This window comes from Neophocaena asiaeorientalis, unplaced genomic scaffold, assembly GCF_003031525.2.
Source record: "Neophocaena asiaeorientalis asiaeorientalis breed wild unplaced genomic scaffold, Neophocaena_asiaeorientalis_V1.1 scaffold225, whole genome shotgun sequence".
NCBI lineage: Eukaryota > Metazoa > Chordata > Mammalia > Artiodactyla > Phocoenidae > Neophocaena > Neophocaena asiaeorientalis.
The window spans coordinates 5,534,165-5,558,167 of record NW_020172364.1 but is presented as its reverse complement, the minus strand read 5'-3'; the positions used below and the strand labels follow the sequence as shown (position 1 = coordinate 5,558,167).

The window sequence follows — 24,003 nt, the reverse complement described above, 5'->3', positions numbered from 1 at the left end:
TGATAGCAGAAGGTAGATTCCAGTATGTGTGTGTATTGAGGCGGGGTCGGGGGTGGTGTAGGAAAAAAAAAAAAGCTAGAGGTGAAAGAGACTTAGGTAAGTTCTTAGGCTGGGAAGAAGGAGAGATGTGCAAAGATGGAGATGCTGAAGCTGGGAGAGTGAGCTGAAGCTGGGAGAGTGAGTGGCTGAAGGTGCACGGTCCAGGAGGACTCGGAAAGGAATACAAGGCTGATCATGGTGATGTCTCAAGTGAAGACTCAAAAACCGGACTTGGAGGAAGGTGCTCAACAGACACAAACTTTCAGTTATGAGATGAATAAGCACTAGGGCTATAATGCACATCGTGGTGACTATATAGTTGACACTCCTGTGTGATATATAGGAAAGTTGTCAAGAGTAGATCCTAAGGGTTCTCGTCCTAAGAAGAATTTTTTTCTTTTTTTATTAATTGTATCTATATGAGATGATGGACGTTAACTAAACCTACCGTGATCATTTCACAATCATATATATCAAAGCATCATGCAGAACACAAACTTACACAGTGATGTATGTCAATTATTTCTCAATAAAACTGACAAAAAATTTAAAAACACAGGACTTGGCAGTGTATACAGGAAATATAATAAGTAGCAAAGAATGTGACTTTGGAGGAGGCTGATCTGGGTTGTAATCCCAGACCCACAATTTACTGACTGTAAGATCCTAAGAAAGGAATTAAACGTCTTTGGGCCTCATCTTTCTTTAAAAAATAGTAATGGTGGCAACCCATTTTTCTTTCCTCCTTGGAATACAGCTAGACTTCATTTCCTGGAGCCACAGTGTTGATACTCTAAGTATTCAATAACTAATATGACGAAAGCACTGACCAATCAGACCAGATACAACAACCAGTCAGAAGAGTCACCAGCCATAGACAACTAGGGTGGCACCTGCGGAACGCCAGCCCTGCAGAATCACATTCCTCCATGAAGGCACGGACACAGGGAGTGGAAAAGGGTGAAATCCAGGAAGACCAAAAAAACATAGCTTAATAACCCACAGAAGCATTTGAGCAGTGTTTTAAAATTTTTATTAAGTCCTTTCACAAATATTGCTTGAGTTATTAAAATTATTTCCTGGAAAACAGAGGATTGAATGCTCTCAATTTATTTCAATTAAATGCATTCATAATATGCAATTACTTGCTACAGGTGAATAATGGGGTAAGAAAGGATTCCTACTTACTTTAGGGATCTTACATTGTTCTAGAGGTTTAGACAATATACCACTGATTGCTCCTTTTCTAGATTTTTGTTGTTGTTGTCATATGATAGCTAAAAAGTATACGAATGCTTTTTTAATGTTTGATATAATTAGTAAATTGTGGGACTGGGATTAGAACTCAGATCAGTGTCCTTCAAAGTCACTCTTTCCTATCAGTTATACACCTGTATACACTGCCAAGTCCAGTTGTAACTGAACAGGACCCTTTGGGGCCTTCCCAGAACCAGACCCCCACCGCATGTCCTCTGCCTGCCTCTTGTTTGTAAAAAGGTTTTAGTCTCCTAGACCTTCCCTGAGTTCCAAAGACAGATTCAAACAGTTACTAACTAGGGAAGTGAGGAAATGCAGAGGAAGAAAAATCAAGTCCAACATAATCTTATCCATGACTGTTAGTTTAAACTAATGCCTTGATTTATGACCCCAAACTGTCCTGTGGCTTTAACCAGCTGGCTCCAAGCGGGCTTAAAATTGATGACCCTGGGAGGGTCAATTAAGAATTGAAACTCCTGAACCATCACGAAGGCTCTAAGAAATAATAAAATGCCTCAACCATCGCTGTTGCTGTCTCCTAGAAAGAAGTTAAGGGATCACAAGACCACCATTGACTAATTTGCTTTGCAGGAACACATAGATCAATCACAATCACCAAGAACACATCGAGTCACAAGATGGCGCCAGGATGTCTGCAACTGAGGTCTTATCAGGAAGCGAAAATCACAAAGATCCCCTCCCCTTTACTTTTTTGCCTTTCAGAACCTTTTCCCCCGGCCAGCCAGGAAGATAAATTTGAGAAAAGTCCCATCTTCCACGCTGGCACCTCCTCAACTAATAAACCTTTCTCTGATCCAAACTCTGACATTTTTTTTTGGCTTCACAGTGTGTCAGGCACACAAACTTAGGTTCAAAAACACTGTTTTTGAGTTTTCACTTGAAACACCACCGTGATCGGCTGTGTATTCCTTTCCAACTCGTGGACCGTGCACCTTCAGCCATCCCCTCACTCTCCCAGCTTCAGCTTCTCCATCTTTGCGCATTTCTCCTTCTTCCCAGTCTAAGAACTCAGTTGCTTTCACCCTTAGCTTTTTTTCCTACCCCACCCCGCAGCCCTGCTGTTAGAATCTACCTTCTGCCAACACCACACACCTGAAACTGCTTCACTAAGTCAGGTAGAGAGAATCTAAAGTCTTAGTAGCCTGTGTCCATGCTTGAGACTTGATTTGGGAAGAAGGAGAAAGAAAGAGGATTCAAGTGTGAGAAAGGAGTCTTTTGAGCAAAAACGAATAAAGAGAAGTTATCTGAGACTAGAGTGTCCCTAGCCTGGGGAGAAGAGAAGAGAAGAACAGAGGACTTGTGAAGCAGAGGACACCTCTGTCCTGCTTTCTGGGGCTGTAGCTTGGAGGCAGCAAGATCTCAGGGAGAGACCAGCAATATGGTGTCTCTTAGCAGTCATGTCCATTAGCATCTTACGGAGACTCCTATATCCCAGTTTGGTACAGAAGAAGCAGATAAACGAGACCTAAAGAGAGATGTGAACAGGGTATTAAGCATCCCTCAGCCGGGGCACCTGGTGGATTAGTGATGAAGAATCAGACCTCCGGGCTTCCCTGGTGGCGCAGTGGTTGAGAGTCCGCCTGCCGATGCAGGGGACATGGGTTCGTGCCCCGGTCCGGGAAGATCCCACATGCCGTGGAGCGGCTGGGCCCGTGAGCCATGGCCGCTGAGCCTGCGCGTCCGGAGCCTGTGCTCCGCAGCGGGAGAGGCCACAACAGTGAGAGGCCCGCGTACCGCAAAAAAAAAAAAAAAAAGAATCAGACCTCCTTCTCATGCCCACCACGCAAACACTTTGGCACTATGAGAGTAAAACTCTGGCACCACTTCATGTGGGAAGTAGCAGGAACTCCAAGAAGGACTGAGGTTAAATATCCCATTAGCTCAGTTAGGACATCAACCTGAAATCGAAATTAATTTGTTCCAAAAAAACAAATGGGCTGGAAAAAACAAGTGGAAGAGAGTTTGGGTCCCTTTTATAAGAATAATGCTTTAAGTGAGAATACATTCCTTCTTGGTAGGCCCAGCCTCAGCATAAGTACTAATAGAGGAAAGACCTAGAATTAAAGGAGTTAAGTTCAGGAAGAAAGAAATTCTGAGGATCAGAGATTTGCCTCAAGTGATGTAATAGCCAGTGATGGACTTGACTTCTAATCTGTAGTGCTGAGATCTTTCCTCTCCTTTCCAGTTGCCTCCCTCTTCTCATGCCATTTCCACCCCCACTCACATTTTGCCCTATGCTAAGTATGAATATAAGGTTAAAATAACTTGTCTTTTTGCATTTAATACTGGTCACATTTTATTTATGTTTCTAATCTAGGACATGATTCATTTTTCCCAACAAGGAAATCAGATTTTACTTATTTTTTTATTATTACTTTTTTTAAAATTTATTTTTGGCTGCGTCGGGTCTTCGTTGCTGCATGCGGGCTTTCTCTAGTTGAGGCAAGCAGGGGCTTCTCATTGTGGTGGCTTCTCTTGTTGTGGAGCACAGCCTCTAGGCACGTGGGCTTCAGTAGTTGTGGCCTGCGCGCTAAGTAGTTGTGGTACACAGGCTTAGTTGCTCCATGGCATGTGGGATCTTCCCGGACCAGGGATCGAACCCATGTCCCCTGCATTGGCAGGTAGATTCTTAACCACTGTGCCACCAGGGAAGTTTGGAAGTCAGATTTTATTTTAGAACTGTATATGCAAAAAAACTTTGAGATTTGTAGAAACTCATTCTTGAATTCTCCTGGACATGATTCAGAGGCTGATTGGGGGAAGGCCTGAATCTCTGGCTGTAGGGGATTATTGTGGTTTGGCAATGAGAAGCTGGGAAAATTGGCTTCGGGAAGAGGGAGAACTTCTCCTTTCTTTAGTGGAGGGAGTCAGTGAACATATTCAATTTGTCTCCAATGGAAGGTCCTTTACCTGGACCTCTTTCTTCTGAGTGCCTAGGTGGTGGGCCATGGCCTTGGCGATGGTGGTCTTGGGGACCTTGGCTATGGGGTGGTGGGTCACAGGGTCCATGGTCATAGAAATCATGGCCATGGGGTTGGTGTCCATGGGGATGGTGACTGTGAGGACGATGTGTGCGTGGATAGCGCTCACCTGAACTATGATTATGAGGGGGCCCATGGGTCCCACTGGTGTCAAAATGAGGGTGATGGCATCTTGACCCTGGAGGGGGCAATGGTAGAGGAACTCCTACTCAAAATGGTGGACTGTCTGAGTAATTTTTGTCTTCTAGAGGAGGTGGGCATCTAAAGTTATGTGACTCGTGGGGATTATGGTGATCTCTAGATCCATTGGGCTTAAATGGAGTCCTGCTGGCAGGAGAATGCTCACCAGAGTGGAGCGCACGGCCCAAACGATGCTTCACACCACTGATGTTTGTATGTTCCTGGTGAAGGACACAGAAGAGCGAATATCATCCTGTAACACAAAAGAAGTTAGATGTTTAATTTAATTTACACCAGTGGTTTCCAGACTTTTGGATTTCACAACTAATTTTAAAAATAGGAGACCCCAAAAAATGGTTCCTCGAATTCTTATCTAGCCAACTTGGCATTTAAAATATGAACAAAACTATCATCTACCACCATTATTATTTCACAATAGGAATAATACTTTGATAACACGAGTCAGAAAGTTAATCTCAGAGTAAAGGATACTCCTTTAGATGGAATAAATGTTGTATTATGAAAACTTTCCTTATTATTATTCTTCTCATTTCAACATAATATGGTGAAATTATATTATAAAATGATACTCATCTATAGATCAACCTTTGGGAAACTAGTGCTTTGTAATTTATATTCTCAAGAGTTGAGGCTTTATGGTACAAACATCTCCTACTCCTAAAGGATGAGCACTTACCTCTTTGCCCTTGTGGAGCCATGTTCATGGTGACAAGCCTGCCCCCTCCATTTTGGGGGTGAGGGTTGGTACACGGACATTTGGATTATACTCAGGTTTTTTTTGTTTTTTTGTGGGTTTTTTTTGCTGATGTAAAAAATACTGTGAAGAATATCTTGGTATAGAACAAAACTTTCTGGGACATATGTAAAATATTGTTTTGAATCTTATTTCATATACCTTTATATAGTAAATTTTAGGTTAATTCATAGGTTCTATGCTTAATAGTAAAAGCTAGGAATTATTAAGTGTCAGCACTGGAATCCTGACTACAAGGGCCACTTTCAAATTCATTAGAGGTTGATTGAATTGATCATGATTTTACTTTTCTGGCAAATCTTACCCTCAATTCTTGGGAAAAAATTCATGCTTTTTGCGTCATATCAGCAATTGTAGTTTCCCAGGGGCCTATTCTCTCTGTATTTCTCCTCCCCCCATCTCTCATCCATCATCTCTCTCTTTCCCTCTACCTATTCTCTCTCTCTCTGTCTCTGTCTCTGTCTCTCCCTCTCTCACACACACACACAGAATACACACCAACAGCCATAAGAACAAAATACACTATATCTGTGAAAATATCACTTAGTTTGGCACTGCTCATGACAAAGGCTACTTAAGCAACCCACCTTAAGATTGAAAACGTCATAGTTTATGACAATGTCTTTTGGGGTTTCCAAGTCAGAGTCGTCTACATCATAGGACAAATCTGCTCTGCAGAATCCAAAGATCTATAAAGAAGAGATAAACCTGTTAGTGTCTATGTGTATTTGAGTGTGTGTGTGCAGGTGGTATGAAGGTGCCCAGCTCTTGTTGTGAACTTCCAGACATTTGGGAAAGGAAAACAGGCTTTCGAAAAATCAGAGTAATATTATCAAATATCTCCATCAGCTATTTAACCATTTTTCCTAGTCAACACTTTAGGGAAAGTGTAGGTTCTGAAGGGTTTCACTCCAAGTTGCAGTGGTTCCCTTCCATGAGTGGTCCCCTGTGCTGGGTTTCCCCATGGGCTGTAGGAGGAACTCTGCATCATTGATACCTTGCCTTTAGCCCAATCTTCTGCATGAAGACCTGAGTTGCCTGTGTCTAGAGAGAGTGAAGAGTGGTGTAGAAGAGGAATTTATACAACCTAAACCGGGCCCTTGGAGGAAAGTGTTGGGAAGAAAGGAGCCAGTATAAAAGTGGGTTTGCACAGACCCCGTCAAAGTGACTGTCTGCTGGCCCTACCCTAGGTACCGAGGCTACAACTGGCTGGCACCGCTATGCCCCAGAGGCCCCAATACCCAGCTGTCAAGGTTAGACTAGGACAAGAAGAAAACTCTTTTTTTAGAAGAGACTGTTAAGCATTGAGGCTCTGAGTACAGTTTTGGAGTCAAACAGACCTATGTTAATCTTGGCTTTGCCATTTACTGGTTGTGAGTTTAAGCAAGTTACATAAACTTTCTGGATTTGTCTTTGTAAAGTGAGTACAATGCTAACTATGCACAGGTTGTGGGAAGGCTTAATTAAATGAGATAATATGCTGGAAAACACTTAGCACTGAGCTCCTCTTCTCCAGCTGCCATGTTTCTCGACTGGGTTTGCATTACCTACACCAAGATAGGGGTTTGTTGGGGATGGGAATGGAGGAGGTGGGGTGTCTTTCCTGGTAGCTATTAAGCAGGATTCTAGAACTGCTTGAGGTTGAAAAGTTGAACAGTGAGAGAAGGAACGAATGAATGCCTCCTTTCTTTCTGTCCTGGAGAATGTGTTATTAAACCTCAGAAAATTCCTGGACTTGAAATCAAAAGGCCACCATTAACATCCTGTGTCCTAACACTTTCTAGCTAAGTGCCCTTAGGCAAGTGTTTAAACTTCTAGACCATCTTGTTCCAGGGAAATGGAGGCAAACACTTGCTTCTCCTCAGAGGGCTTGTCACAGAGCTCCAACGAGGCAATAACATGGGTGCTTTGTAAACTGTAAGTCACCATACAAACACTGAGTGGTATTAAGGAGATCTTCCTGCAGGTACCTGAGTATCAAAGTATAAGTGACTAGGGGAGCAATCCCATCGATTGAGCAACTGGAGGACTGGACTCTAATCTCAGCTCAGTTGTGAACATCAGGCAGGGAGGGAGACGCAAGAGGGAAGAGATATGGGAACATATGTATATGTATAACTGATTCACTTTGTTATAAAGCAGAAACTAACACACCTCCCTCTGTTGAGCCTCAGTTACCTCCTCGTTTGTCAAATGGGGTCACTGAGTGGAGTAAACAAGGTGAAGTGAGTGAAAGCACCCTTGGGTGTCAGTTCTTAATACAAGCAAGTTATTAGTTTTAGCTAAGTCTTTAATCCTACTGGGTAAAGAGCCTGGTGTTAAGTTGAGGTATATAGCATATATAATTCTATAATATACATGATACTCTCATGATTCACTTAACTTCTCTGTGCCTCAGTTTCCCCATCTGTAAATCGGGAATAAAAATAGTACCTACTTCATAGGGTGGTGGTGGGCTAATAAGGTCACATACGTAAAGCACTTAGAAAGTTGCCTGGCCCATAGTAAGTGGTCTCTAAATGTTACCTAGTATTTCACAGAGGCTGGGAAAGTGGTGACTGGAGCAGTTCCTCACAGAGAAGTCCAGGTAGTAATTGGTTCTTTCCCCTCCTCTCTAGAACAAGTTGAATCCAAGCAGTTTCGGGACATAAAAAGTAAAAAAGGCAGTGGATACCTGCGATCCAATATTCAATATAGCACTATGAGGATTCAAAATCCCCAATATGTGCCATTTTTCTGACGGTCTCTGCCTTTAAAATATTTATCACATAAGTGATAAGGTGAATACTATTTCATTGAAACGTTCAACTAACACAGACATAATCAAGCACAGTGTGAAAAATCACCCTTCCTGCACCCCAGCCTCCCCTTCTCAGAGGTACCATTATCATCCACTTGATGAGTTTTTCCTTCAAGCCTTTTCCTAAATATGTTGCCCATATACACATATATCTAATTATTTAACATAAATAGGATCATATTCTAAGTATTGTTCTGTAACCTGTTTTCTCCATTAGCAATGTATCTTGAAACACTTTCCAGGGCATTTACCTCCAAAACGTTGTTTTTAGCAATTACGTTGTATTCACTCCATTGCTTGGATGCATTGTAATATATTTCCCTTTGCATTTTCAAAATGCACAACGGACATCAACTAGCTGCTCTACAAGACCCCTCTGGGTGGGAAGCGCTTAGGTCCCTGGACCGGGAGGCAGAACTGCCCCACTGAGCCACACCACTGGGTGCAGTGAGATAGGCAGTCTGAGCCTCAGTCTTCCATTGTAATAGAAGGAGGTTAGGACCCGATGATTTTAATGACTCGCATCATCTTATCACGCTCTTCCTTCTGTCTTCCCCTCTTCCTTGTTTGGGTTTTCCCTTTTCTCTGTTAGACATTCAGATACACACACCCCAACTCCAAAGACTAATGAACTGAAGGAGGGCAGTTCTATGGTATCTGCTGCCTCTCTGCTAAAAGGCAGCTGGCCGAGTGAGGCCAGCGGAGAGGGACAGTGCTGCCCCGCGTCCCCTGCATCGGCAGGCAGACTCTCAACCACTGCGCCACCAGGGAAGCCCTAGCGCTAATATTTTGATGACCTCTTCCTGTCTCTGCCAACGAGAGAGAGGCATCGTTAACAGAGAGAGGAGAAGGTACAGCTCAATCTTTCTTTAAGGCAACCTCCTGAGGGAGTTGCTTGACTGTTGAATTTTTATATGTTGAAACATGTTAAGATTAATTATTTTAAAAGAAGTTCTGTGATAATTCTTTTTGAAAAAGTGAATTAAAAGAGCATGGAATTTAGAGTCAACACCGGTGGTACAGGGTCATGACTTTGCCACACTTTGGCTGTGTTCACCCGGCCAGGTCATTGAATCTCTTTGAGGCTCAGTTATTTGATCTCTAAAATAGAAAGGATCATAATCTTTACTCCATAGTCTTGTTGTGAGATGAAAGGAGATAATATATCCTTTGTATAACTGCTTTGTGAACATACGTAACCTTCAGATGTTGATGGCAATACTCGAGTGCTAAGTACTTTGCAAAGTGTACTACACAGACGATTTTATTTAATTCTGAGAAGGAACCAAAGGGATAACGTTGTTATCCTCATTTTACAAAGGAGGAAAGCTTGAAGAGGTTAAGTAACTTGCCCTCAAGACCACACAAGTGGTAAGTGATAAGGCTGGGATTTAAACTCAAACAAATCTGACCCCAGAGCTTATGTTCTCTACAATGATGCCACACAGCCTCTTGTAAATTTCTATTTTCATATGTTGAATTTATTTAAAAGAAGGTGTGCCAGTAATAGGAAAAACCCCCTCTCTTCTCTTCTCAGGAGAGCAAGTAATAATACGTCCACAAGGGCAGGAACCATTTCTGATATGTACTTCATAGTCTTATATGATGATACCACTGTAAGACTGAATTTTGTATTAATTAGAATTAATTAGCATTTTAACAGATGATCATACCAGAACTTGTGGTGCAGTTAAAGTCATTCACTCTAAGATTCTGAGACCCATCCAAAAGTGTTATAGCTATTACCTTACATTGTCCAATCACCTGCAAGAAAGAGGGGTTTATATTATTGCCTACTGCTTTCCTCAGGTTGACACGAGGGAACAAAAAAGTGAGGCAACATACTCCTACCAACCATTTGAAATTTGTCTGTGCTTTCTCTCACCAAACCCTCTCTCAAAAACCTGTATTTTCTTAGCATATTTCTGTGATCTGGATGCTATAAGCATCCAAAACCCTCATGAGAACCACGGAGAAACTGTTGAAACAGATCATGGCCATACCCCAAATATTTGCAAGGGAAAAAAATGCTAAAACCCCTGGGCATGTAAACATCTTATTTTCTGGAGTTGAAATCTTATATCTGTGCTCTCTCATCTTTGTGTCCTCCTCCTGTGGCAGGGAGCCTGGGCTCTGAGTACCCGCGTGCAACGTGCAGAACAAGACCCTATTCCTCACGGTGACTGCAACTAATTCCTTTGGCCATTTCTGTTAGTGGGACCAGTATTCATAGGACACGGTTACAAGTTCATAGGTTCTTAGACGTTAGGTGATTTGCTCAAGGCCTTACAGCTGGTCATGCTATCACATGGGACCACAAGCCCCACTGACTTTTCTTGAACTGGGTTCCAGGGTGTAGATCTCAAGAAAATATTACTCAAGGTCAACACAGTCTTCATGAGGCAAGAGGCAGAAGCTGCTCTTACTCTTTTACAGTGTTAGCCCAGGTATGCAGCCACCCTGGGCAAGCACAACAGACAGAAGTCAAGAACGCTAAGAGGAGAGGAATGGAACCGTGCTTACTTACGATTTCAGATGGACGAATAGAAACAGCTTGGCTCACAGTCAGCCCAGTGTTTCCTGGATAGGACTGAACAGTCAGATTCTTTCACATCCAAGACTAAATAATAGACAGCTGTGGATCCCTGGGGAATACCAAGAAAGCGATGGGTAAGTAGCATGTGGCAGCCCAGAGTTTTCTTCAAAAAAACCCCAATCTTTTTATTTCCTAAACAGAATTCCTGCTCCTCTCCAAGTCATTGCAGATGTCCTACCTTTGCGTCATTTGATCTATTTATTTAATAGAACGCTTCAGAGAGTTACTTCTGAATGCTCTTTTTAACTGGTCACAATGTTGCTTCTGCCCTTGAACTTTCAAAAGCAATCACTAAAAAGCAGTGTTGGTTTGGATGGAGGTGTTGCAGGTACAAGCCTAGAATATAAGTGCTGACAGTCACATCACGGCCTCCAATCTGTATATGCAGTCGGGTCCTCTCATCCAGCTCTATTCCCGAAATTGGATTTCTTGTCTTTTTAAAAAAATATAGATTGACTCTTTTCCCTTTTGGCTGCACCACGTGGCTTGCAGGATCCTAGTTCCCCGACCAGGGAATCAAACCCGTGCCCCCTGCAGTGGAAGCGCAGAGTCTTAACCACTGGACCGCCAGGGAAGTCTCAGATTTCTTGTCTTGATTTCAACTTGCCCAAAGCTAAATTCAGTCTCTTCTCTTACAAACCAGCTCCCTCTCTCCACTTCTTTTGTCTGGTCAGTGGCACCATTAATCATTTATTGCCTTAGTCTTTGTCTTAAAGAATGTCCTGTCCTCAAGCCTTGAATGGTCTTTCTTTGAAACGTCTCATGTCTTTTCTTTACTCTCATTGCCCTAATTCCCACTGCCTGGGGCTGCTCCTCATGTCGTCATTTCTGAACGAGCTCCTAGTTGTGTCCCTGCTCCGGCCCCTATCTTCCCAGGCACAGGGAGATCCGCGCCCCCCGCCCCACCCCTTCCCCACTGCCACTCAGAGGTCGCACTGTGCTGATTCATCCTGTGTCCTATGATTCATCCTGTGTCCTACACATGTGGCAGAGAGCCTGGAAGGGGGAGACTGGTCATCAGATTGCTAGTAGAATCCTAAATCCCTCCACTCTCGTTCTCTGTAACCTTTAGGGCCTTGGTTTCTGACACTGTAACAAGTATAAATATCTCTGCTTGTCCTCTTTGGTGCCCCATGGTCTCGCCTCCCTGATTTCAGTGGTTCCACCAAAGGGTAGGTTATTTCTGGGGTGGTGGTGGAGAAGCAGGACTCCCTCTGTAATCTCTATCAAGCCCTCAAATGCACTCCGAATAAACATATAACCTAAATGAAAACAGTAGGCTTGCTTTCTTCAAGCCTACGGTCTCTCTTCCAAGGTGATGGCTGCTCCAAAGCCCACGGAGAACTGCTGGAACCCCTCTGCTTTTGTTCCGCTTCTCCCTAACACCTTCCTTCCTGATTCCCTACCCACACAGAGGTGGTATGGCTGGCGTTCTCCTGGAAGGCCATTACACAAGCCACCGTCCTATTCAAATCCTGCTCACCCTTCAGGATGCAAAGGAAGCCTTCTCCCATCCCATCGAAATAGTCCTTTTATGAGATCACTCCTGCATCTATACCACTCACTTGGTCACTTGAATATATCCCATCTTATGCAGTTCACACATGTGTGCATGTGAGCTGATTATTATTTCCTTGAGAGCAAGTCCCACAGTTTAATCTTTCTCTTATAGTACTGAGCCTTTGACTGGGCTCTGCATAAGTGTTTACAAGTACTTACAGGCTGATTCATAGTTAAGGACATACTAGTAACAAACATTCATCTGAAGGAAAAAAGAAGTCACAGCAGCCCACAGATGAAACAGACAACCCTGCCCAAAGCCAATCCACTGTGCAAAGCAGCAGGCTTAGGGGCTAGAGTCTCAGTTGCCCCTGGTACATCATCTCCCCACTCAGCTCTGCCATGGGCAGCGCCACAGCATTTTGTCCAAGTGGACATCAGCGACCCACAGCAACTGGAAAAGGTAGCCATCCCACCGTCCCTTATTGATCAGGTCTAGAGCTTTCCCAGCCACGGGCTCAGCAGCATCACAGCCTGTGGGACTCACAGCACAGCAACGCTGCAGTGGGATCAAAAGGATGAAAAACAGTGCTGCAGTGAGTAACTTCATTTTGTTAAAATGTGAAAACCATTCTTTGCTCTGGGATACCACAGCAGAGAAGTTTATACAGATTTTCTAAAACACACACACATACACACACAATTGATTCAACGAAGTCTTTATCTGTTTTTGTTATGTAACTGGGTATGTTCACCTTGACCCCTGGTTCACATATCAGTCAACACGCTGTAAATGATTAGTGGGTCCTGGGGACAGAAAGTTGAAACATGCCACCAGTGAGTGGGTAAAACTGTGATCTGCACAAATCTGGTTATTACTAGTAGGTAGCAGATCCAAAGTATGTTTTTGGCCGTAAGCACTGCCTGCATTGGTATACGAGGTGGAGTCAGAAATAATTTTCCTCCATCTGCCAGCCAGAAATCTCCACCATCAGTCCCTTCTTTGGATTGTGGCACTGAAAGTCCTCAGTAGAATGTAGCTGCATTATTGAAGGGAGGAGACATGTTAAATGGTTAACACCATAAAAGGAAGACAGTTCAGGTAGAGGAGAAGGATTAAGAGGCTATCGCTTTGAAGTCAGATCTGAATTTCAACCCTGGGTCTGTTACTCTCTTACTGTGTGATGCTGGGTAAGCTATAAAACTTCTCTGATCCTTAGTTTCCTCGTTTATAAAATAGGGTTTAAAAATCTCTTGGCAGGCTTGTGTGATGATTAAATAAGAAAACATGCATAAAAAGTCACCAATACAATTCTTAGCACAGATCCAGGTGCTAAATACATAATGCTATTTTATTATTATAATTAGTGTGACTGACAAGAAGTTGGGGGCACACTCATGTCATTCCAGTTCTTTGTGACCCTTAAAGTATGCTAAAGAGAATTAGTTCATGTGGAAGAGGATGGTGGTGAGGGTAGAAGTCAAGCCATTCTATGCCCATTCCAGAGAAGGGGATAGAGGGACTAGACCATTGGGGGAGGGGCTCAGCACTGGAGGACAGGGCTGGGATTAAGCTGCTTCCCCCCACCCTCACTCCTAAAAAGTCAATATTGGCTTCCCTGGTGGCGCAGTGGTTGAGAATCTGCCTGCCAAAGCAGGGGACACGGGTTCGAGCCCTGGTCTGGGAGGATCCCACATGCCGCGGAGTAACTAGGCTCGTGAGCCACAACTACTGAGCCTACGCGTCTGGAGCCTGTGCTCCGCAAAAAGAGAGGCCGCTATAGTGAGAGGTCCGCGCACCGTAATGAAGAGTGGCCCCCACTTTCCGCAACTAGAGAAAGCCCTTGCACAGAAACGAAGACCCAACACAGCCAAAAATAAATAAATGAATAAAATAGTTATCTATCAAAAAAAAATAAGTCAATATACCTGCAGGGATCCCTCATGCCAGCAGAGACCAGCGGCATCAGAAAGGACCAGAGAGGGCTTCCCTGGTGGCGCAGTGGTTGAGAGTCTGCCTGTCGATGCAGGGGACACGGGTTCGTGCCCCGGTCCTGGAAGATTCCACATGCCGCGGAGCGGCTGGGCCTGTGAGCCATGGCCGCTGAGCCTGCACATCCGGAGCCTGTGCTCTGCAACGGGAGAGGCCACAGCAGTAAGGGGCCCGCCTACCGCAAAAAAAAAAAAAAAAAAGAACCAGAGGGAGTCAGCCCAGCTTGCTTCCCCACTACCGGGGACTTAAACGGCATCTGCCTTCCTCCCCACTCTCTTCTCTGCGGTGAGTCACCCGAGATGCTTTTCAGAATCCTTACTTCCAGGCCTCCCCCAGAGCAATTAAATCAGGATCTCTGGAGATGGGTCCAGGTGTTGGGAGTTCTTCCAATGTGCAGCCAAGGCCGGGAACTGGTGAAGCTCTAGACAGAACCTGAACGGAGGGAAAGAGTTTGAAGAGAGAAGCAATGGGGACGGGGGTATGGAAAGCAGACCTCACTTCCCAGAGTCACAGGTTGGTTTAGCAAGTGTTAAAAGGGGAAGAAACCCATTTCGGATTATATTTGAGATTGAACTTTTAATATTAGTAACACTGGCTTTTAAATATCCAAACAGGACAGCTTCATTGTAGTTTAGAATGACAGGATTAGTATGGAATCTGGCCAAGATGTTACTAAGCGGCTCCAACCCAGGGTTGGAGGTAGAGAAAGCCATTAATTAGAACAAAACCGTTTTATGTTTCAATAAGTTGAGCTCCTTAATGAGGCCTTTCTATTATTGCTACACTGGTCACACCCAATATGGAGCGCCCTGGGTGAGCTAAATGCTGGTGGAGGGAAAGAGATGGGAACGCTGAGCGGATGGGAAAGGGCACCGAGGGTGAGGATCAGCTTTTCCTACATACTCTTGTGCTGAGACCTAGGGGTCGTCACTAGAGCCATGAATTCCCTTCCGCTCACTTTATTGAACCTGAAAGACAAATACAATGCTGGTGATGCGTTGTGTTTCTTGCTAGACCCTGATTGAAATAGGGCCATAGCCACCACATAATACCCCCACTTAGTCATTTTTCCTTCTTAAAGGAGGCAGATAAGAGTAATAGAGTGTGAATATTGTCTATTGCTCTTAAACAAATTATGCCAAGACCTATGTGCCTCTTCTGAGAAGCAGCTGCCAGGAGAGAGGACAAGAGTTACATCTGTACATTCCCTGTTGTATGAGTTTGCTAGGGCTTCCAGAACACAGTACCACAAACTGGGTGGCTTAAACAACAAGTTAATTTCTCACGATTCTAGAGGCTAGAAGTCCAAGATCAAGGTGTCAGAGGAGTGGTTTCTACTGAGGCCTCTTTCCTTGGCTTGTAGATGGCCGTCATCTCTCTCTGTCCCCATGCGGTCTTCCCTCTGTACTCATCTGTATCCTAATCTCCTCTTCTTATAAGGACACCTGTCATAGTGAATTAGGGCCCACCCTAATGCCTTCATTTTAACCTAATTACCTCTTTAAAGACCCTATCTCCAAATACAGTCACATTCTGAGGTACTGGGGGTTAGGACTTCAGTATATGAATTTTGAGGGGACACGATGCAGCCCACAACACCTGTCCAACTTCAAAAGATATGTGTATATGTAAATGTCTGCAGACATATATGTGCATGTGTCTATATATTATACATATACACACATATAATATTATATTTTATATTATGTAGTTTTTTAAGTGAAAAAATTGGGAATAAATATAATCTGGGCCCTTAACTTCTCCTCTGGGAAACAACTTTTAAAGGAATCAGAAAGTTCTCCAACTTGGACCAATGTTTGGTTCTCTCCAGGATTAACCACAGGCCACAGGTAAATGTCACTTCCACCTAACCCACTGCTAAGTGAGTCTATCAGCTCACCTGGGATTTGGAGACTATTCAGACAGGTTAAAAAAAAAAATCCACCTTCAGTCTGGATATATCTGACCGATACTTGGTGTTGAAATAATTATGGAATAAGGGGAGAGTGAAACTCTGATGAATCCCAGTCTCTTGATATCCCTCAATTTTCATCTTATTTGATCAAAAGAATCACAGTATACTTTTGCCCAGTGTAAATAATTAACAGAAACCTCAATTACATAGAAGTTGGGAGACCAGAAGGGGGGGCACTCATGCCCTGTGACAGTAGCAGAGCTCAATAGGAAGAAGAGAGACTTTCTTTCGTGGCAACAGCTCAGCCAATGGAAAGCCATGGGCTCTGTTTACTACAGCCCTCCCAACTTCCTCTTCCTCTTTATAAGAGTTTTCCTTCCCTTGTTGTTTGGGGACTTCGCTGTGGCTCACCATGGTTGCAGGCCCCAAATTGCAATTCTCTGCTGATCCCAAATAAACCCATCTCTGCGGTAGAAATATCTGGCAATCTATTTGTTTCAGGTCAACATTTTGGTGGCCTGTACAGGGACCAGAGAAGACACCCAACAGCTCCGGGGTTGGTGAGCAAACAGGTGTGGTATCCACAGTTGAGCCCATTGTTCCTCATTGCTTTTCCAACCCCGGAGTTTGAAGGTGTAGCTTTCTCCTGGATCCGAGCTCACACCCTCTTTGCTTTTGAAGCTCCAGCTTTATTCAGTATCTATTTGAAGGTTTCCTCTTTCTCATTAAGGCCTTGTTCTGTATGTGAAATTGGCACTTCTGTCTGATTTGAGATCAGACTGTTTCACTGAAACTGGCTAACCTTCAGCCTATTCCCTTTGGAACAAAGGCTGCTTCTCCTGAAGCTGGATACCCTTTGACTCATTCCTTCGGGAACAGGGGAACTTTTTTCTGAATCAGTGCCGAGTTTTTCAGCCTTTTGCCTATTCCTTTGGAATGGCTATCTTCTGGAGACTGGCTTTAAAAAGCCTTTGGTCTAGATCCTTCAGGACAAAGCTGTCTCCTTAAGACTGGCTGGGATTGGCTTGCAAGCTATTTGAATTGAGCCGTTTGTTCTGTAAGCTATTTGAGCTGTTTGAAAATTGTTCTTTACCCTAGAGAAAAACCTCTAAGAAATGGGCTCCCAGTTATCTAAGTATTTTGAGGGTGCCCTCACTACAGGGACTCCAGATGATTTTATGTCTAAACACCAGGGTCCTTCCTCATGTTCATTTCTAACTAAATAAACGGACTTGACCAAACTCAATTTAGAGTACCAATGGCCATTGTGGGGAACTTTTGAAATTCACAAAATTTAATTTCCTTAAAACTGAACTGGTCTTCCCTGGTGGCACAGTGGTTAAGAATCCACCTGCCAATGCTGGGAACATGGGTTCGAGCCCTGGTCCGGGAAGATCCCACATGCCGCGGAGCAACTAAGCCCGTGCACCACAACTACTGATCCCGCGTGCCACAGCTGCTGAAGCCCACAAGCCTAGAGCCCATGCTCTGCATGGAGAGAAGCCACAACAATGAGAAGCCCTCATATCGCAACAAAGAGTAGCCCCCACTTGCCTCAACTAGAGAAAGCCCGTGCACAGCAACAAAGACACAACGCGGCCAAAAACAAAAACCAAAAAAAACCAAACTGGACTACAATAGGTCAAAAATTTCCAGAACTGAGTGGAATGCTTATTTCAGTTGGTATTTTGAGGCTTCCCAACTATTATCAGGAGTCTGAAATTACCTCTGCAAAAGATTAACTGAGGCAGACAAATGATTGAAGAAAGATAAAATGGCTCCTGAAGCCTGAGGCTCTTCTTCCTTGGCTTCTTTGTCTCAGGCTCTGCCTTTGGCACCATCTTCTTCTTTCTTTTCTAGGATGTCTATGCCTCCACTATACCTTCAAATCCCTCACAATAATTCTTCCACCAAACTTTCCCTTTTCTCTGAAACTCTCCCCGCTCCCTTTTCCTCTGCACTTGTCAGAACCTGTCTTTTTAAAATTAAGACTTCTGAGGATCCAGAGGCTAAGCCCTTAATTTCTTACACTACCTGGGCTAAAGCTGAAATGCAAGCCATAGTCAAAGACCTTCCCGAAGAAACTGAAGATCTCAATGATCCGCTGAGGAATCTAATATAGTCATTCAGACTTTTCAACCTGGTTTCTGTGACTTTTCTCAGCTAGTTCATATGCTCATTGGTGAAGGCCAGGCCCAGCACTGGATGAAAACCGCCAATTAGGAAAGTCCTGAAAGGTCTCTAGAGTTACAACTGGGAATCCAGCCTACTAACGTACTATGTGATCAAGCTCAGGCAATTGCTAGGCAACTTTATGAAGCAATTCCTAGGGCTTTTCCAAAGCCTGTTGATGGGAACAAAATTCAGGCTTGCACACAAAACTCTGATGAACCTGTTCATGAATATTACAGTAGGCTTCAGATTCTGGTCTTCCTTCAGATGTAGATTCCACCCGGGTAGCCTTTAACTCTATGTTTATTAATGGGCTGAACCAGGACCTTTCCCTTCTAGTAAAACGGACCAGGATAGAAGGGAAAGTATGTCCACTCCAGATTTAGAGAATCTGGCAAACCAGCTCTCTCGTACTCTAGATGAGTCACCTCTAAGGAAGACAGCCAGAATCTTAATCTTCCCACATGTAAGGGTATATCCATTTGGGGCACATAGAATCCCAGACAGGTTACAAAGGTTCAAAGAGTGGTTAATAGGTAAGAAAGCAAGAATAGATGCCTTGGAGTACTAAAACAGTTCAAATAGTGGGTACCTCCAATGAACCTCAAGAGGTTCCTGCCTCTGAACTCATTCCCTTTTGTTTAGGCCTTTTGAGAGATACCCACACTTTTCTCCTTAGTCCCTCTGCTGTTATTCATTTATTAGGCTGAGACTTCTTAGAGAAGTAGCATGCCTGAATGTCTTTGTCCAAAAAAGGGGAAATAATTCTAGAAAATGGACAGTCGTCATCAAAGTTATCCACCGGGTGAATTAAACGATCCTTTGACATCTTTTTTTTGTTCCATCTCTGATAATAGTAGAGCAGATTCTGGAAACACTGATCATTTGTCCCTATTGAATCAGCTACCATTTTCCTTATGGGCACAATCCACAGTGTACTTCCCATCAAGATTCAAATAGATCCCTCAAGACCTCTTCCCAGAATTAATCCCCTATTTGTAAAGAAGCCCTTCAAGGCATAAAGCCCATAATAGAAGATTACAAGGCTCATGGTTTCATTGTCCCTTGTACTAGCTCCTGTCATACTCCCATTTTACCAGTGGGAAAAACCTAAGGACCAAGCGTGGAGATTTGTCCAGGACCTCCAAGCAATAAACAGCATTGTTATCCCTCATACCTTACTAACATCCATTCCCACCGGAAGTAAACTTTTTACTATAGTAGATTTACGCAGTGCATTCTTTAGAATTCCAGTTGACAAAGCTGGCCAATACCTTTTTGTCTTTACTTGGGAAGAAAAACAGTTCACCTGGACAGTAATGCCTCAGGGTTATACTGAGAGTCCTTGTTTCTTACAAATCCTGAAGGCTTATCTGGATGATGTAAAGTTCCCCAGGGGTTCTACTTTGTTGTAACAGGTGGATGATTTGCTTCTTTGCTCTCCTTCTCAAGCCTCCTCACAGGAAGACATCATCCACTTGCTAAAGCTTTTAGCCTTAAAGGGACATAAGGTTGCCAAAGAAAAATTGCAGCCTGTCCAAACCCAGGTTTGATATTTAGAGCCTCTGATATCAGAACAAGGACTACACCTAGATCCAGATAAGATTTCATAGTGTCCTAAGTCCCCTTAGACCTAAAACTAAGTGCCAACTGCAAGGTTTTCTCGGGCTAGTCAGTTATTACTGAAATTGGATTCCAAATTTCTCTCTTAAGGCCAAACCTCTATGTTTTGCTCAACAATAACCCAGTTCAATTTTATGGGAAGAACTGGATGACACAGCCTTCAAGGCCTTAAAGAAGAGTTTGATGAACTCTCAGCTGACTTTGGGCATCCCAATTATCAGATTCCCTTTTCCCTTTCTATATATGAAGAGGAAGGGCACGCCTTGGGGTACTCACCAAAAACACAGGGGCCGTGATAAACTCACGGGGTATTATAGCCAGCAACTGGATTCTGTGGCACAGGGATACCCCCTCGCCTTAGAGCTATTACGGCTACTGCCTTTTTGGTTAACACTACTGAGAAAATCATTGTGGGATCCCCTTTAACCATTTTTGTACCTCATGCAGCAGAAGCCTCTGGAATTCTCATCACACTCATTTCTCAGCCAGTCACCTCACCTCTTATGAAGTCCTCTTGTTAACTGTTGGCTTACACAACTCTTTTACATTGTAATAACCTTAACCTGGCTACTCTTCTCTCCTCCGTCACTGACGAAGTCCCTCGCAACTGCTTAACGCTGACCAACCACCTGACCCCTCTCACGATCTGTAGGAAATTCCATTGGGTAACGCTAATTTCTCATGGTTCAACAATGGGTTGGTTGTATTTAAAGGCGACAATGGTGGATATTGTGCTGGGTATACCATTACAACTCCTTTTGATGGTATTGAGGCAGCATCTTTACCTATGGCTACTTTGGCCCAATAGGCTGAATTATACGCTCTTAGAGAGGCTTGTCCTTTAGCCAAGGACAAAACCGCCATACTGATAGTAGATATGCTTTCAGAGGAGCTCATGATTTTAGAGAGTTGTGGGGAAAATGTGGCTTCCTTACTAACATGGAAATAAAATTTAAGAATGGCCCCTACATTTGGGAATTATTAAATGAAATACTTTAACCTGCTGCTTTAGCTATTATTAAGATCCCGGGGCATTCTAAACTGGACTCTCTGGAAAGTAAGGGAGATTTACCTTGCTCAGATTTCTGCAAGCAATGCTGCCCTTAAAGGGACCAACAGTAGCCAAACCTCTGTCATGGTCCAAAGGGATATTTCCCCAAACAATAATTTAGAAAAGCTGGCTAGAGAGGCCCTAAAACTGGGCTCAGAAAAACAAGATTTTCAGCAACTGTTGATTTTATAAAAAGAGAAAGCTCGAGATATGGGAACATATGTATATGTATAACTGATTCACTTTGTTATAAAGCAGAATCTAATACACCATTGTAAAGCAATTACACTCCAATAAAGATGTTTAAAAAAAAAAAAGAGAAAGCTCTGGTTTGGACCAAATAACAACACAGTCCGACCAGAGATTCTAAAATTCCCACTCCTTACCACTGTATGTGCATTAAACCATTGGTCTCCTGACAAAATGAGAGCCTTCATGATCCAATATTGGTGGGAAAACAATAAGGTCGGAAAAAGTGCCTACCTCACTTGTCCCACTTGTCCAAAGTGCAACCCAGGGAAGCCTGTTTGTATCATTCCCAGACATTTTAAACTGCCAGATGGACAGTTCAAGGCCTGGCAAATGGATTTGATGCAACTTCTCCATCTAATGGATATAAATATATTTCAGTCATGGTCTGTATGTTTTCACACCAAACTGAAGCCTTCCTTTGCAGACAGACTACTGCCTCTTCTGTAGCTAAAGTCCTCCTGGAAAAGATTCTCCCTGTTTGGGGAACTCCTCTCAAACTTCATAATGATCAAGGAACACATTTTATTTGCCAGGTATTTCGACAAACATGTGCTGTTTGGTCGCTTTTACAACACTTTCATTGGGCTCACCACCCTCAATCCTCTGGTTTGACAACATCATGAAGACTCAATGGGAAAAATCTGTAGAGGCCCTCCAACTACCCTGACCAAAAGCATTGCTATTGGTCCCGCTAAATCTCAGATCTGCTTATCTTGGAGCTCATAAACTCTCACCCTTTGTGATGGTCACAGGACACCCAATGAACCTGGCTCCTGCTTCTTTTGCCCCACAACTGATAAAGGAGAACTATTCCAATATCGCCAAGGCCCTAATTGTTTCTATTAAAAATAACCATGTTTTGGTAAGGTAATCTTTTCACGGTGTGCCCTCGGGAGAAGAAGACCTTAAGCATCACACCTTGCAACCTGGAGATTTTATCTATTTTGAAAAGACGTCTCCAGAAGAACTCTCCTTCAACCTCATGGAAAGGCCTCTATCAGGTACTGCTAGCCAGCTCTTGTGCCACCAAACTCCAAGGAATAGACTCTTGGATTCATGTGACCCACCTAAAGAAAGTGCCAAACCCTAATTGGACCTGCCCATCATCTGGTGACCTGAAAGTAAAGATTTCCCAGAACTGAAGCAGATGACAGCGGATGAGACAGCTTTCCCAGGATAACCAGAACAGGCCTGTTGGAAGCTTGTTGCCAAAATTTTGATTATAGAATGCTTCAGATGATCTCCAATGTCTAGGATCTTGATAAAATATGAACTTTAGATAAAAAGGGCCTGAGAGTTCTCCCTCTTACCCCTTCTTATCATTTAAAGGTGACCTTAATAAGTTTCTAATCTTCGTACTTTCCCTTCGATTTGAGACACTACACCAAGGAAAGGTCCTTCCTGACACCGAATGACAAAAAGCCATTGAAACTAGAATACCTGACTCTTTTTCCCAGACATTTTAAACTGCCAGATGGACAGTTCAAGGCCTGGCAAATGGATTTGATGCAACTTCTCCATCTAATGGATATAAATATATTTCAGTCATGGTCTGTATGTTTTCACACCAAACTGAAGCCTTCCTTTGCAGACAGACTACTGCCTCTTCTGTAGCTAAAGTCCTCCTGGAAAAGATTCTCCCTGTTTGGGGAACTCCTCTCAAACTTCATAATGATCAAGGAACACATTTTATTTGCCAGGTATTTCGACAAACATGTGCTGTTTGGTCGCTTTTACAACACTTTCATTGGGCTCACCACCCTCAATCCTCTGGTTTGACAACATCATGAAGACTCAATGGGAAAAATCTGTAGAGGCCCTCCAACTACCCTGACCAAAAGCATTGCTATTGGTCCCGCTAAATCTCAGATCTGCTTATCTTGGAGCTCATAAACTCTCACCCTTTGTGATGGTCACAGGACACCCAATGAACCTGGCTCCTGCTTCTTTTGCCCCACAACTGATAAAGGAGAACTATTCCAATATCGCCAAGGCCCTAATTGTTTCTATTAAAAATAACCATGTTTTGGTAAGGTAATCTTTTCACGGTGTGCCCTCGGGAGAAGAAGACCTTAAGCATCACACCTTGCAACCTGGAGATTTTATCTATTTTGAAAAGACGTCTCCAGAAGAACTCTCCTTCAACCTCATGGAAAGGCCTCTATCAGGTACTGCTAGCCAGCTCTTGTGCCACCAAACTCCAAGGAATAGACTCTTGGATTCATGTGACCCACCTAAAGAAAGTGCCAAACCCTAATTGGACCTGCCCATCATCTGGTGACCTGAAAGTAAAGATTTCCCAGAACTGAAGCAGATGACAGCGGATGAGACAGCTTTCCCAGGATAACCAGAACAGGCCTGTTGGAAGCTTGTTGCCAAAATTTTGATTATAGAATGCTTCAGATGATCTCCAATGTCTAGGATCTTGATAAAATATGAACTTTAGATAAAAAGGGCCTGAGAGTTCTCCCTCTTACCCCTTCTTATCATTTAAAGGTGACCTTAATAAGTTTCTAATCTTCGTACTTTCCCTTCGATTTGAGACACTACACCAAGGAAAGGTCCTTCCTGACACCGAATGACAAAAAGCCATTGAAACTAGAATACCTGACTCTTGATCAGTGATGCTTTCAGAGAAAGATCTTGATTAAAAGGGGAGAAAGGTTAAAAATTAATAAACAGAAACCTCAGTTCATAGAGTTGGGAGACCAGAAGGGAGAGCTCTCACCTGTGACGATAGTACAGTCCTATAGGAAGAAGAAAGACGTTTCTTTCCTGGCGCCATAGACTTTTTGTTTAGTATGGCCCTTCCAACTTCCTTTTCCTCTCCATGAAGGCCTTCTCCTTC

At 43.4% G+C, this 24,003-nt stretch overlaps 1 protein-coding gene across 1 annotated transcript; it reads right to left on the bottom strand.

Moving 5' to 3' along the window:
* Positions 1-1,811: 1,811 nt before the first annotated feature.
* On the bottom strand, positions 1,812-12,759 carry HRG (histidine rich glycoprotein). Its single transcript, XM_024767491.1, is given in 12 exon segments — positions 1,812-1,834; positions 3,998-4,222; positions 4,225-4,412; positions 4,512-4,699; positions 5,841-5,942; positions 7,493-7,503; positions 7,798-7,867; positions 9,254-9,327; positions 9,727-9,817; positions 10,581-10,607; positions 10,609-10,697; positions 12,567-12,759. Coding segments are annotated over 12 exon segments (1,281 nt in total).
* Positions 12,760-24,003: the final 11,244 nt, after the last annotated feature.